Source organism: Manis javanica, chromosome 14 (assembly GCF_040802235.1).
Source record: "Manis javanica isolate MJ-LG chromosome 14, MJ_LKY, whole genome shotgun sequence".
Lineage (NCBI taxonomy): Eukaryota > Metazoa > Chordata > Mammalia > Pholidota > Manidae > Manis > Manis javanica.
The window spans coordinates 90,449,002-90,464,032 of NC_133169.1; the positions used below are offsets into that span (position 1 = coordinate 90,449,002).

Here is a 15,031-nt window from a genome sequence, read left to right on the forward strand (position 1 = left end):
AATAACAGCACTTACAAATTAAACCATGATTCAGAGGGAAAAAATGACAAGTGTTTCTGAGGAGAGGTGAACAACAACTTCAGAGAGAAACTGAACCTTGAACACTGTTTTGAAAGAGAAGTTATTTTACAGACAGGCAAATGGAAGAAAAATGGTTAATTGCCTTGATTATGGTATGTGGGAGATGTGAATTCACAACCAAGCTCTGCCATTTACAAATTGTACAAATTCTCAGGGTCTTGATTTCCTTGAGAAAACTGGGAGTGGAGCTATTGTGTTCATAAAATCATCATGAGGATCTGATGCGTTGGTGGGTGCCCAGGGCTTGCATGGGGGCTGCACAAAGTGAGCCCCACCTGGCTGATAGCTGTCATTCCATTCTTACAGCCTGCCCCTACTGCAATAATGTGGAGTCTTGGATTAGGGTTTACCATCAGCCACAGCAAAGTCAGCTAGCATTTATTGAGTGCTAACTGTGTGCCACGTACTGTGTTAAGAATTTTGCATGACTTGTCTGAATCCCACCTACATGTCGAGGTAAGTAGGAAAAGTATTATCCTTATTTCACAGACGAGAATTTAAGGGGTCTGTCAAAGTAGCGAGGTTAGTAAATGGTGTAGCTGAGTAGCTGTTGGACTCCAATGCCCGTGGGCTCAAGTGTTATACTAAATCTCCTCTTACACAGCATGCCTTTATAACTGCCTCCCAGCAGTGCTCTCGGCTCCTGGGCTCCCCCGTTGCATTCCATCCTGCGTGCCACCCCTCTGCTTCTAAAGACAGGGTGCGCATGCATGTGTGTGTGCGCGCTACGCTGCGGCCATTAACCCCTTGGGTCCTGTGCTTCCTTGCAGGTGAGCCTTCCAGGTGGTCGTCCTCGCACTGTGACTGCTGCTGCAAGAACGGCAAGGGCGACAAAGAAGGGGAGAGCGGCACGTCCTGCAACGACCTCTCCACCTCTAGCTGCGATAGCCAGTCCGAGGCCAGCTCTCCCCAGGAGACGGTCATCTGCGGGCCGGTGACGCGCCAGACCAACATCCAGACCCTGGACCGCCCCGTCAAGAAGGGCCCCGTCCAGCTGATCCAGCAGTCGGAGCTGCGGCGGAAAAGCGACCTGCTCCGAACTCTGACATCAGGCTCCAGGGAGTCGAACATGAGCAGCAGAAAAAAAGCTGTGAAGGAAAAGCTCTCCGTTGAGGAAGAGCTGGAGAAATGCATCCAGGATTTCCTCAAGATCAAAATTCCAGATCGGTTTCCCGAGAGGAAACACCCTTGGCAATCTGAACTTTTACGGAAGTATCACCTATAGGGGAGGGCGGCTGGGGTGGGAGAAGCAGCGGGCTGTGTCCCCGTTTGGACGTACGCCTCCAAAAGCGATGCAGAGTCGAGAAGACCAACAGCTAACAATGCACATTTGTGAGAACACAATGGCCCGTCGATACTACTACTGCCTGTTTACCTGGTTCCCCTTAACATGTCAGTCCACAGGGTAGATTTCTTTCCAGATGTGGAAGCATAAGAAAATGTTCCGGTTATTTGCTGGTGTATTGCCTTGGTCCTATGCGCTGGGTATCCTATATAGGGAGAGCCGGCTGCCTAACAGTAGCTGAGAGGCCTTGGGACTCATTTATCCCAAACTGAGTTTTTCTGTCATCTTCTACCTCTCTCCTTTGAAAGAGATTGTGGTAGAAAGAGATCTGGCCCAACGGCACATGTTTGGATTTTTTTTTTAATTTTCCTTTTCCCTTTGTTTACGGGGTCTGGGGGGATTGGCTGATTTATATGACTTTTCACTCAAATCTATTATGTGACAGTTTATATTGACTCTGTATGCATGAGTATTTGTGCAACAAGAACACAACGTCTGTATATACACACAGTGCACACGACCCCAGGGGCCCTAGTACCCTAAGGGGGATTCCCTGCTCCCCGTAGCACCTCTTAGAGCATTTCAGACAAACGAGCCGAGGCTCGTTTCTTACAATCCTCTGGGAAGATTTCCCTGCCTCTCTTGGCAACGCTCCCTAACCCTCCTCATCAACAAAGTGTCTTCCTTATTTTGAAATTGACATCTTCAAGCTCCATTTCATTGCTCTTTCTCTGCACTAGGAGAGGGTGACAAGAGCTAGTCAAACTTTGTGTTAAAAAAAACAAACATTCGTTTCCACGAAAATTCCTATGAAATGACCCCACCCTCAGCCTGCTCTACCCTGAGCTGAATTATCTTCCTTCTGTCAATGTTTTCAGAGTTCTTCCCGCCTGTGTTTTCATTGGCACAGCCTTTCTGCATCATCCACATCCCTCTCTCTGCATCCCTGTGTAGCTGTGGAAGGAAGACCACCACCCAGGTGCTTGACCAAGGCCCCAGCCTTTTGTTGAAGTGGGGATCATGCTCCATACACCACCCAGTAACTCCTCATGACTTGTTGACACCCAGAGCTGCGTTGTTACTTTCTCATAGCCTTTCCTTGGCCTTTGGGATGCTGGGATTTGGTGGTCCATTTTTCTGATGTCTTTGAATAATCCGACTAGTAACTAGAGCTCCAAAATTAAGGTTTTGCCTATCTAAACTATCTTTCTTAGTTACATCCTTGACCTGTATGAACACAACCAAAAGGAAACTACTAGTAGCCCTCCCCTCTCATGACTCTGTATTCTATTAAGGTACCAAGAGTAGACTGGTGGTGAATGAATATTAAAAGGCCAGTTTTTGTTTGCAGCATGCCTGATGCATTTCAGTGGGAAATGAAAAAATAATTTGGCAATCATTAGTTGTGTGCCAAGCACTCCTAATTTTTTTTTTTTTGTGTGTGTGTGTGTGTGTGTGCGTGTGTTTGTGTACATATATCACAGGTAATAAAGGCAAACTGGATGATACCTGTAGGAGGGAAAAATAATCATTTGCTTCCTTTTGAAATATTTCACTGACGCACATTTATCATGTGAAAGGTTTTGTGATTCCTGTCACTAGGGCCCATTCGTTTATGGATGTCTTTCTGAATTGTAATTCTCGCCCTCGCGCCTGGATGTTAGACTCTTGTACTGATAGTGCAAATGGAATTTAAAGTTTACTTAGATGAGCAGAAAGTTCATTTGGTGAGTTGAGTTGTCAAGAGAGTTATTATTTATGAATTGAAGTGGTATTCTTTTGTGTATTGATATATTAGCAGACATTTGATCTTAACTATAACACAGCTTATAAAGCCTTTCAATATGTCTTCATTCTTTTCAATGTTTTTTAATATCACATCCAAATACCATCACCCTAACAATAGAGGAACCTGCAAAAAATCACAGAATTTAATGGGTCAAGAAGATAGTCCCCAACTCACTGGATCAAGTGGTTCTTATGGCCTTAGTAGCAATGCTGTCAAAGAGTTGGGGGGTCTGCATAAAATGGCCAAAGCGCCAACTTCCTATATGCAGACCTGAGTGCTGTGGCATCAAGATAGAGACTTCTCATAAGAATTGGAGAATTAGCAAGATGGCAGTTAATCTACTGCTTTTACTATATTCTTTAAATAAGACATTAAACACTGCAAAGAAAATGTTCATGCATTATTTCTGTTCCTTGACCTGTCATGAATTCTTTTTTTTCTTGCTTAAGCACTCTTTACACACCCAGTGAAAAAAACTCATGGTAGGAAATCTGATCAAAACAACAAGGCTCATCTGGGCCAGCCCTAGAGACACCCACCCCAAAGAGTCCAAATAGCTAAGACAACAAAAACATTGTACGAGTGTCTGTATAGAGATTAATATAGACCCAGTCAGTAAGAGGCTCTGAGGAGGTACTGAGTGAGCGGAAGTCTTCAGCTCTAGTTTGAGTGGAGCTGCTCAGTGAGGTCTCCGTGGCCTGCAACATTGGACATGAATTCTGAGTGAGTTCCAAGATTAAATGCCCTGCTGGCCCTGGCAGTCACCGTGATTCAGGCCTGTTTCCCTGAACTCAATATAGTTGTAAGAACTTTCAGCTCAGTTCTGGACAGAATAACATGTATGGATTGCTTCTTGAATATCGGTTATGACAAGGGCCATAATTTGCTCAGACAAAAAAACTAATAGCATCCAAGGGCCAAATGAATGAGGAATCGGGTGTAGATCCTCAGTTTAGGTTGCCTCCTGGGAGATCCTGCAATGCTAAAACTCGGTGAGCGTGGGGAGGTCATCTGTAGAGGTAGTGGAGTCTCCTGAAGTCAGAAACACATTTAAAGTTCTCTATCCACCATCAAAAAGGGAGTGATCTGTGCTCAGCAGGAAAAGGGGAAGAGAGGAAAATAAACCTGTTAGATCATTGTGGTAGCGTGCTCCCCTTCTCCTGCTAGGAAAATAATGAACCGAGATGTGCCCGTCAAACAACAGAGTGGAGTGGCTTCCACAATATGCAGTGATGTTCTCCTTGGCAGCTGTAGGCAGTTATCTTACTGGAAATGCACGCATGGTGAATTAAAGTAAAAGGGGACAATGCACAAGTCTTACCCCTTCACTCCTTACTCCTCCATACCTATGTCTACCCCCACCCAGTTCATTTTGGTGAGCTCACATGAGGTTTTTCACTTTTCAGTTGGCCTTGTCTGATTCCCAGTCACCTTTCTCCCTCGGCACAGATGTGTGTTGTGCATTTGGGTCGTCTTACTGCTACTGCTTAGATTTCTCTCTGATTATCCTTTGTCTCTGCCAAGCAAAGCATGCACCAGTGAGAAAAAGAAGAGGCACGTTTTTTTGGGTTTTTTTTTTTTACAGAATTACTTGACACCAGCTCCCTTACTGGGGGCCAAACTCTGATTCTCAGATATTCTCCTTTGCTACAAATTTATCTTCCAACTTGGCATTTGCTGTAGTGGATTAACCCAGAGCACTGGAGTTGCTGGTATTTTCTGACATTAGATCATGCCATGGAATTTGACTAATTTTCATCTTCTGGATGGATCTTTATAGAATTAATAAGACTCTTACTATGATGTTTTAGGAAGAATTCTTTGTCATCTCTGCTTGATAGAGCTATTTGCAAAGGAAAAATGAAGAGAGCCCTACCCCCACCCCCATCTCCAACCCCACAGTCCCCCCATGACTCTGGCAGATAAAAGTTTCTGCCGATTTGCATGGTGGGTAGCAGGTTTAGCATAGGCTTTTTCTATTTTTAACGTCTTCGTATTGTTGGCGTCTTGCAATCTTGATGGCTCACTGTTCCAATTTATTTATTTTCTTTTATATTGTCAAAATAACACACCACAGAAGGAATCAGAGTGAGCATTCTGTACCCTGAGTTCAGATGGAGTTAGATGGCATTTGCACAGGACTATACAATGATTAATATCTGCAGAAAAATTAGAGCAAATGAAACCTGCTGGAATGGGTTTATCTGTATTGCCGGCATCATTCTGCCTTCAGATGACGCGGTGATTGCTCTGCACCCCTGCTGAAAGGAGTCTTAAACTGTGCTAATCTCAGTGTTGTGATGGAACCAGAGTTTATTTGTTTGAAATGTCTATTTTTCTCATCTTATCATCTACATTGGAATGGAGATTCTTTTCCCAGTGACCCTTGCAAACTTTCAAGCTGTGTTTTTCAGTTCTCAGCATGTACAAAAATCATTTGCAGCACTTGTAAAAATGCAGATTCTTTCACTCTAACCCCAGAGAGTGTGATTCAGAGGCTTTCAGCAGGGCTAAGGAAATCACCGTGTTGGCCTAGCATCATTAATGATTTGAAGGGGATGGTCTTGAGAAATTGTGCTTTTAAGGGACTATGCAGAAATCAACATTTCTCTCACTTCCTAGTGGCATTTCCTCACTTCCTCTCATTTTTTTTCCACTACAAAGAAGTCAACGCATGGATTACTCTTGATCTTAAGAGGAAAGTCCCAGGGAAAACCACCCCAGGACTAGGGCAGAAGAGATTTTTATGATGCCTTTGCTCTTTCTTTCATTGGTCTGTCAACTGTAGCCTCTTCTCCACTTTGGGTGTGTTTGTGTGGTTTGTTTTGTTTTTTCAAACCGAAAGGCTGCATGAGTATAGTTTTTAGCTCTGGGTGGAAGGGAGCACATCTCTGAGTGAAATGTGTCCTGATGATACCCAACAAGGAGTAAACAATGAGCTTTCCCAAGGAGAGCAGTTCGTTTCCAGGTCTCACGCAGCCTGAGTCAGAGGCACTTGAGAGTAGCTTAGCGATGGGTATGGTCCCAAAGGTGGGCCCATCAACTGCCCATACAAATACGACCCGAATGAATATGGAACCAATAGTGAATTTAGCTGGATTTCACCAATGACATTCAGAGGCATTGAGCTGCTATCTGTCTAATATGACTAATGCAGGACTATGGAGCTCTCAGATAGTTGAAAATGCTGAATCTCAATATTAACTAAAAGCCTCAAACAAAATCCACGAAGGAGAATACATACAAAAGAAAGAAAGATGGAGCAAATTCAAAATAGTAGTCCTCTTTCATATGTGATGACAAGGAGGAGAAGTTCTGTGATTTCCCCCTCACTCTGACCGGGGCAGATGGCCAGACTATGATTATTCAGATGGAAAAAATTGGGATTTTCAGTGATCCAGTTGGTTCCATCGATACGACAGAATAGACAGGTGTCAAATTCCCACGGCTACAAGAGAGAGAAAACGCGTGGCTTAGATTCGCACTTGTCATGATCATTGAATCTTTAAGATTTCTGCCACAAGGAAGCGAAGAATGGGCAATGAAACTAATAACTTGAGCTGCTAATTAAGATTCTCTGGTCAAGGTATTTTGTTAAATGCTCAATTTGATTCCGCCCGCTTTCCCTCCTTACTTCCCAAGTGGGATCCTTTTATTGCCCCAGCTTCCTAACCTTTAAAAAATGTTCCTCTTGTTTCTGGACAGATTGCCTTGTTTATTGAGTAAAGAGTTTTTAGTTCCTAGACTATCATCCTTGCTTTATTTACAGAATTGACTTTGAAAGGCTCAAGAAAAAATGTGCCCTGGCCCAGCAACATTCCAAGGGTTTGTCCTGATGGAGGAGGGTGGTGACTTTCCTGTTAATCAGCCTCCTAAAAGCATTTACATACCAATGGGAGAATTTAGTAAGTCAGCTCTCTCCAGCAACCTCTTCATCTTGTCAGATTATTCTTCGAATTGACCTTTAGCTAATTTACCTGCGTTTGCACAATAGAAATCAACATAGCTTCAGACTCTCTCCCTGCTGATGGTGGCTCCGTCCATCACAAAAAGAAGCAGGATTGATGCGCCAGAAAGTACCTGGGAAGACTCGCTTTATAATTTCATCTCTGTGAAAGGAGTGTGTTCATGTACGTGTGCATATATATGTGCAATTTTTAGGTTGGTGTTGCGTCGGTGACTAATAGCCATAGTAAAGTTACCCGAATGCATGGAAAAAGTCTTTGGTTACAAAGTTTAACGGCTTTGAATTCAACACAACAGGGTATCTTTACGGTGGGTGTCAGTCCTTGAAAACATTGAGTAAAGCTAGTCGGATGTGAAATTCAAACATTACAGATTTCTGGGTAAAAAACTCATTTTCATTTATATTGTCACTAGTGAAAGTGGCATCTTACTAAAAAAAAGAATGACAAGAAAAAGAATACTTTGAAAGCTAAAATATACATAGGATTCACATTGATCACTAGCAGTTTTTCTCAATTGAAGCCAGTGGTGTATTTTTGTGAGAAACAGAGAGAAACAATTTCAGGAAATACTCTTCTCTGATTTGTTTAGGTTATGCACATTTAAGGCTGTGACTCTCACCCAGGAGAGATTTTGCCTCATGGGACTTTTGGCAATGCCTGGGCACATTTTTGATTGTTGTGGCTTGAGAGGTGCTACTGACATCCAGTGGGTAAAAATCTGGGAGGCTGCTGTGCTAAACATCCTATAATGCCCAAGACTGCCCTACAACAAAGGATTACCCAGCCCAGAATGTCAATAGCCCTGAGGTTGAGAAATCCTGAATCAAGGGTTGGCTCAAATTTCCCAAGGCATTCTTACCAGGTAGAGAAAGACTTCCAGGTCAAGAGAGAGGATGACATACAAATAATAATTCATATCGGCCTAGATCTGTATAGGGTATTTTTTGGCATTGGATGCAATGATCCCCTTATACAGATATGAATGCTGAGATTCATTTCCCAGAATTCCAGTGGTGATGGGCAGACCTGGGGTCTAGGTCTCTGTCTTTGTACCTCAGTAAAGTCATCAACCTTATCACAGCTAAATGTGGTTGTTACAAAGCACGTGGGAGCATTTTCAGGTGATATGGCCTTATCAGGATGTTTCTCAAGCTGATGGACAGTGGAGGACAGGGTGCTCTCAGAATGAAACAGGAGAGCTGGGGGCAGAGTGCTTAGATGAGGCCAATGAGTTCATCTTCAGCTATACTTGTTTCTTTGGATTGAAGATCCCCTCACGAAAGTTGACACTTAGATCTTGGAAAATACTATTCTCAGACTCACACGGGTGGCCCCCATGCCTTATTTATTTCAAAGACATTAGAAGTCTAAGCACAGGCCCCAGCTGCTGAGCCCTATTATTTCATTTGTATGTATTGACTTTATTAGGACACAACACATGTTTGTAATTTGATGTGTTTCTTTTAGTTTATCATGCCAACATCCCAGTGATGAAACAAAGGTCCAGTGACACTATCCCTGTTTTATGCAAGGGACACGGAGGACCAGAGTCGAAGCCAGCCAGTCATTCATTCATTCATTGCTCGTGCATTCACTCAGCAGGTATCATTGAGTGCATTACATATACAGGTCACTTGGTGAGCATTATAATCTATTAGGGAATCAAACTTGGGACACAGAATTTGAATTCAGATCACTCCAAATCGTAGACTAACATTATCTCTGTATGTAGTTCTGGTCAACATTCTAGATTTATCTTTTTAAATATTAAGTCTTAAATAATGTATATTAAGGAATTATGATGTGCCAGAGACTCCACTAAGTGATTTTACATGCCTTATGTCATTTGGTCCCACAATACCCCTGTGAAGTAGGCCCTGAAACTGGCCTCTTTTCACAGGTGAGTTCGGTGAGTGTCAGAAGGGCCAAGCCGAGTCTAACCTGACAGTGGGAGAGCCAGATTCCCGTCTGGGTTTACTGGGCTCCAAAGGCTGATGGCTTAACTGTCCCATTATGTAACCTCTTCTCTGTGTTCTCTGGATTTCAACTGTTTCTGGTTTCTTCTACCGCAAGCAAAAGGTAGCCAGGAAAAATCCAGCCTATTTTACGTTGGCAATTCCATTAGATGGGCATCTCAACAGAAGGTACAGGGAAGGCAGATTTAGGGGTGGTTTTGCCAAACACAGACTGTACTTTATGGCACAACCCCTATCCAGGGGCAGCGATGTGGCAGAATGAGTGTCTGCTGAGCACTGGCAGCCCGTGGGACCCGGAGTGGCAGGAGAGCTTCCGTGCTGGAAGCGTGGCCCATGCAGCTGCTCGCGGCTCTGTTCCCAGGTTCCGGGGCGAGTTCCACGGGAAGTGACGTAGCCGGCCACGAGAGTGTGTGTGTACGTGCACGTGTCTGCTATTCTCACCTGTTGGCTTTTTTTTTTTTTAAACAATATTGGTTTTTGTTCAAGACAGGTTAGAAATGCAAATATGAGTGGCTGCCCCCAGCATCTCATCATTACTGTTCCGATTTGGAAGAAAGAGGCAGCTACAGAAAGTAAACTGCACTGAAATATGTGAGTGTGTATGTAAGGAGTGTGTGTATATATGTGTGTTGTGTATGTGTGTTTATAAAATTTTGTGTATATATGTATATATGTGTGTACATCTATCTAAATGTATATATATATATCCATATACATATGTATACACACAAACAAATCTCATGGTTTGAAACTTTGGAATTTTGAGTTTAAGGAATTATTATTACTAATATTATTTCTAACTGTTTTCCTAAATAACATAGTTCTGTTTTCCCAAATTCTCTTCTACTCTGAGTGTATGTACTTATTTATGGTACAGAAAATATGATTAAAACATATTGGCTTAACATCTATACCTATCTTTGAATACAAAAACCAAACAAAAGTGCATTTAAGGAAAAATCAAACTTGTAAAACTAGCTTTCTTATTTAAACCATTTGCTGGAATTTCAGACTTAGTGTTTTCAAACATGTTCATTCAAAAAAAAAAAAAAGAAAACCTCATCAAATGAACACGGTGATGTTCAGAAAGAGAAGAATAAGGAAGTGCAGTCCATGAGAGCTCAGATCCACTGGTTATCACGAATGGTACTTCACCTACCAATGGTTAATTTACTATCTCTTTATTGATTTCACTTCATTATTCATGGGGGGCTCTGGGGCCTTACATGATTTGTAGGTGGAGCCAATTATCTGAGTAATTATTTCAAAGCTATGAAAATAATTTATAATAAGCACATTGTAAATATGTATCAAAGCTCAAGGGCACATTGTAATGACAACCAAACGCTTTCTAGACACCTGCAAATAACCCTTTAAGCCTGTTTATACAGATACCGAAAGAGCTCCTCCAAGAAGGAACAACATAAGTTAATGCCAGAAAATGTTACTTACCTATTTGAGCCTCCTATAGACGTGATGACCAAATTACTAAACTCTGGGCACCTTTAGGGATACCGTAAGTTATGTTTTCATTAATAGCACATTAATTTCATGTGCTTTGCCTATTTTGGAGAATGTGAAAAGTATTTTAAGTCAACCTATGCAAACAGAGCTTCCCTGGATCGGTTTGTATATTCCCAAGCCCACACCTTCAGAAACAGCCCGGCTCCCAGCCCAGGGCTCAGCTCGCAGTCCAAGCACAGATTCTTCCTCCCAGGGACCTGTCAGGTTTGCTCATAAAATCAGAAGCATTTGCAAACTAATCGAGTATGGTCATTTCATTTTTTTCCATAGACTCCCTGCAGATGTGGTCTTAAAGCATACACAAGAAAATCAATTTTGTAGCAATTAAATGTTCTAATCAGGTTTAAGGACACTTGAAGAAAGAGTGCTGGTTTTTCCCAACAATTTTGGAGTGGAGGAGGAGGTTTTACATCATCTCTGGCTTCAAGTTTCCTTATCATTTTCTTTCATTTATTCTTAATCCCAAAGGAGAATGTTGAATCGGGAGTTTTGCTCCATGGGGTGTTGGAAAGAGGGGAGTGCCGAAACCCCTCATTACTCTGATCTAAGGAAATGGATTCATGAATCACTGGAGTGGAATCCTAGTTAGAACCCACAGAAACACAAAGTTAGGGAGGCTGCATTTCAGAGAGTCCTACTTAAATCCATTAATGGGATCTGCTGTAAATGGGTCACCACTTAGATTAGGGATGGCGTCCAGTTTGTTTGCCTTATAGGACCTTAGTCTGTGAAATCAAGACTCTGTGTTGGTTGTAAGAATTAACCTGATAATCTCAGTTGATGCCAGTTCCCCTCATTTCAAATCCAGCAGAACACTGGGTTGAACCTAGCGAACAAAATGATTTGTCCATATTAAGTCGACATGTTTAAATATTACCAGCTCCATCCTTGACTCTTAATGAAGATAAAAAGAAACCCTGTCAATTAGGTTACCTGCAGATCCCCAAACAGTTTGCCAAGGATTATCACGTTCCTTTTTGTCTCTGCTTCTGATGCTTTGAATGTGAAGTGACCACAGAGGAGTCTGGATTTTGCTGGTACTAATACTGGGTGGTGAGCTGTTAGGGCCTTGCGCATGTTACTGTTTCCTGACCTCATTCAAGTGCTTGGTGCCTTGGGTAGGTTCGTTGCACATCGATATATACCAAGTGACACCCACTGAAAATTACCTCTTCTCTTTTCCAGTGCAGTTCGCTTGTACATAAGTGTGATGTCAAATTGTTTACGGGTTCTATTCGTGTGTAATTGTGATAGCAGATTTAGCTCAAACTTAAAAGGAACCTGTTTACTAAATGGTGTTGAAATGAATGCGCTTATTACAGTATAAACATCACTAATTCTGGACTCATATGAATGCATGTCTACATGTCATCAATTCCCAGCAGCTCGGTTATCTAGCAAGACATCTGCGGTCTGTGAATAGCAAATATATATAAGCTACTGTGATTCTAATAACTCAGTAACTGTTTTTACCTTGGTATGTATCACTGTAGATTTTAGCCTGCTGTGTTTCTTTTTTATCTATTTGTTTTTGTGAGAGAAACATAAAAGATAGTACTTGTAGTTGTCCCAGTGGAATAGCGCACCGTTTTGGCAATCATTGGTTCATCCAAAAGGCAACTGCCAACTCATGGAACAATGGCCCTGAGCAACATATAAATATATACATACGACTCTATGTATGCATATCTACAATGTTAATCACTACCATCTATTTTCACTGCCAATGGAAACAAATAACTATTTTCTTTGGAATCATTGATGGATATAAAAACTTAATTTGCTATTAACTGCTTTCATATTCTGTTTAGTTCTTATGGTAAATGATACAGGTGCAGTATCAGTATTGTAAAATTGTGTGGTGAAAACTACAACAGTCATTCTGTGGATATATTTTAAAAGGCAGACCAGAAACTATATTTCAGATTCTTGTGTGAATATAATTACAGAAATAGGTAACTATTTTTTATGTGTGTCCATAAATGACTCCATTTCATATACATTGTAATTTAGCACCTCTCATAATAAATCATTTGGTAACATTTAGTTGTTATATATATATTTTCCATATACACAAGAGACTGATGATTCAACCTTATTTTATGCTGACTCGAGAATTTTAGATGAAAGGTAAATACCATTGCAGTTCATGTATTTCTGGCTTGTGGCTGCTTGTTGGATTGGGGTACCAAAAAAGGAGACGTAATAACTTGGTTATGTAAAATTCTTGGCATGAGATTGCAGTGAGTCAAGTCCTTGCCTGTCTCTTCCTACATACTAGGGATTTGCACTACTTATCAGGCTTCTTTAACCTCAGGTTCCCCATCTGTAAATAGGGAATCAAAATTATAGATACCTCCTAAGGTTCCTATGAGAATTCAATTAGAAAATCCAAATAAAACATTTAGCACAGTATCTAATGTATTAAATAAATCTAGTGACCGCTAACCATTCTTACTACGTTTATCCAAAAATACGTATTTCAAAGAGGAGTTTGGCTTCAACCCTGAATATCTGTATATGTTCCCTTTTGTTTCCTCTTTAGCCTTTTTTTGGCATTGCCTATAGAGCTAAGCATTCAATATGTTTTTTCATCAAAAAGGCAAATTATACAGAGCAAATAGAAAATTCTACAGCTTGGAGGAATTTCAGAAATAATTTAGCCTTTTGTTGCTGTGAAATGTGTCCGGCAGAACCCTTGTCCCATGGTATGAGCTGAAAAAGGAAGGGAATCGGGTCATGTACAGTTTGGGAAATATAACCTTGCTACACAACCCACTTTGTAATTTTAAGAAGCTCTTTATCATATTTAAAGCCCTGGCAGTTATGCAGTAAAGGAACTTCCAAACTTTATTCAACTCTGAATTTCCCAGATTTCTCTCGCCAAGGTTGCTTCTAGTTGAAGTACACATTTTGGGAAATGCTAATTTAGCTCAATCTCATCATACAGGGGGGAGAGCTGAGACCCAGGAAGAGGCAGGCATATGTTGAAGGTGTGGTGGTCCTGAGTCTGTGACCCCCCTCGATGCCTTCAGGCTGGGGCACGTCCTCCTGAACCCCTCTCATGTAGATGACTAACGAAAGCAATGGCATTATTCTGAAAAAGTCTTCTAAATTCACAACATCCACCTTGCCCAGACCCAGACCAGAGCTGCATGAAGCACTGAAGGCCAGGCAGAACAGTGAGATGCCAACGTGCAGACATCCTTCCTTGTGCTCAGTACCCCCAGACCGTGCAGGGGCAGCCGTAGGACCTGCTCGGGCCCCCGTAAGCTATCCTTGGAGATCGTCCTTACTGTGACCCAGATGCTGGGCGGTGTCTTCAGCCCACCAGAGGGAGAGGCGCTCAGGCACACCCAAGTGGGGCACGTGTTTGGAGGGGAGTTTGCCTATGAATTCCTCGGTGGGAAGTTGTGGGTTTGCCACCAAAACACTTAGAAAAACCCATGCGCTGAGAATTTGTGAAGCCAGTGACCTCCACAGCTCCAGAAATTGTTTAAATAGAGCCAAATCTTTATTAGACGCAGTCTCAGGGAAAGAATGCTGCTTCCATTGTTCCAGAATAATGTAGGAAAGTGAAGGATCAACACCAAGAGGAAAAGCCGACAGGCTTACAGGCTATAGCTTTAAAGGACAAAGAAACAGCAAGGAATTTATTTATTTATCACCATTGTTCTACCTATTCTGGCAGCTAAGCTTTCCACAAATGACAAGTCCTGAGAACATTCTCTAAAACCTGTGTGATGTGGGGAGGAGGACATGCGGCTGCCCCCTCTACTTACCTGGGAGCCTGGATAGAGAAGGGGGGTGTGGGGAGCCCAGCCAGGAATATACTGATGGTGGGTCAGGAGAAAGACTCCCGGGGAGCTCTTTGGAGAGTCTTGGGTGAAATATTTCCTCATCCATCTCAGCACTGAAATTCCAGAGCCAGCGACTGCACACACCGTGCGAGAAACTCATTCTTCTGACAAATTGAGATGAACAGAACTTGATCAGAAGGATCATAGCTTTTGGAACAAGGGCAGTGAAATAGGGGAAAACACCGCCTTCCCAGACAATCCTCCTCCCCTTTAATTTGACCCCAAAGGGACCATTCCATCCTATGCCTGCAAAACATCCGGAGCCCTGCCAATCTCCTGTCCAGTGGCAGCTGCCCCCGAGCCACGTCACGGTAGGTGTTTATCCCAGTAGGGGTTGGGTAACAGCCCCTCACCGGGCAGAACAGCTTTAAATAGGCCAGACTCACCTTGCAAGGCTTAAAAATAACAATGTGTCAGCAGCAAAGGTCCCGGAGGGCAGGTTTCCAGAAGCTCAGAACCCCGGAGAGCTCCAACCGCGCCCCATAAAAGGCAGGCACGAAGGTCTGGGCACCGAGGTTGTCTTCAGCTTGTTTCCCCTTCCTCCTGGC

At 42.5% G+C, this 15,031-nt stretch overlaps 1 protein-coding gene across 2 annotated transcripts in view; it reads left to right on the forward strand.

Annotated features, from left to right (window-relative positions):
• The window catches only part of KCTD16 (potassium channel tetramerization domain containing 16), a 237,527-nt gene extending 224,868 nt beyond the window's left edge, over window positions 1–12,659 (forward strand). For both annotated transcript variants that reach the window (XM_073221896.1, XM_073221895.1), the window contains one exon: window positions 852–12,659. In XM_073221896.1, coding sequence (XP_073077997.1) covers window positions 852–1,306 — 455 coding nt within the window. In that variant the 3' untranslated portion in view covers window positions 1,307–12,659. The remainder of the gene's footprint in view (window positions 1–851) is intronic.
• Window positions 12,660–15,031: the final 2,372 nt, after the last annotated feature.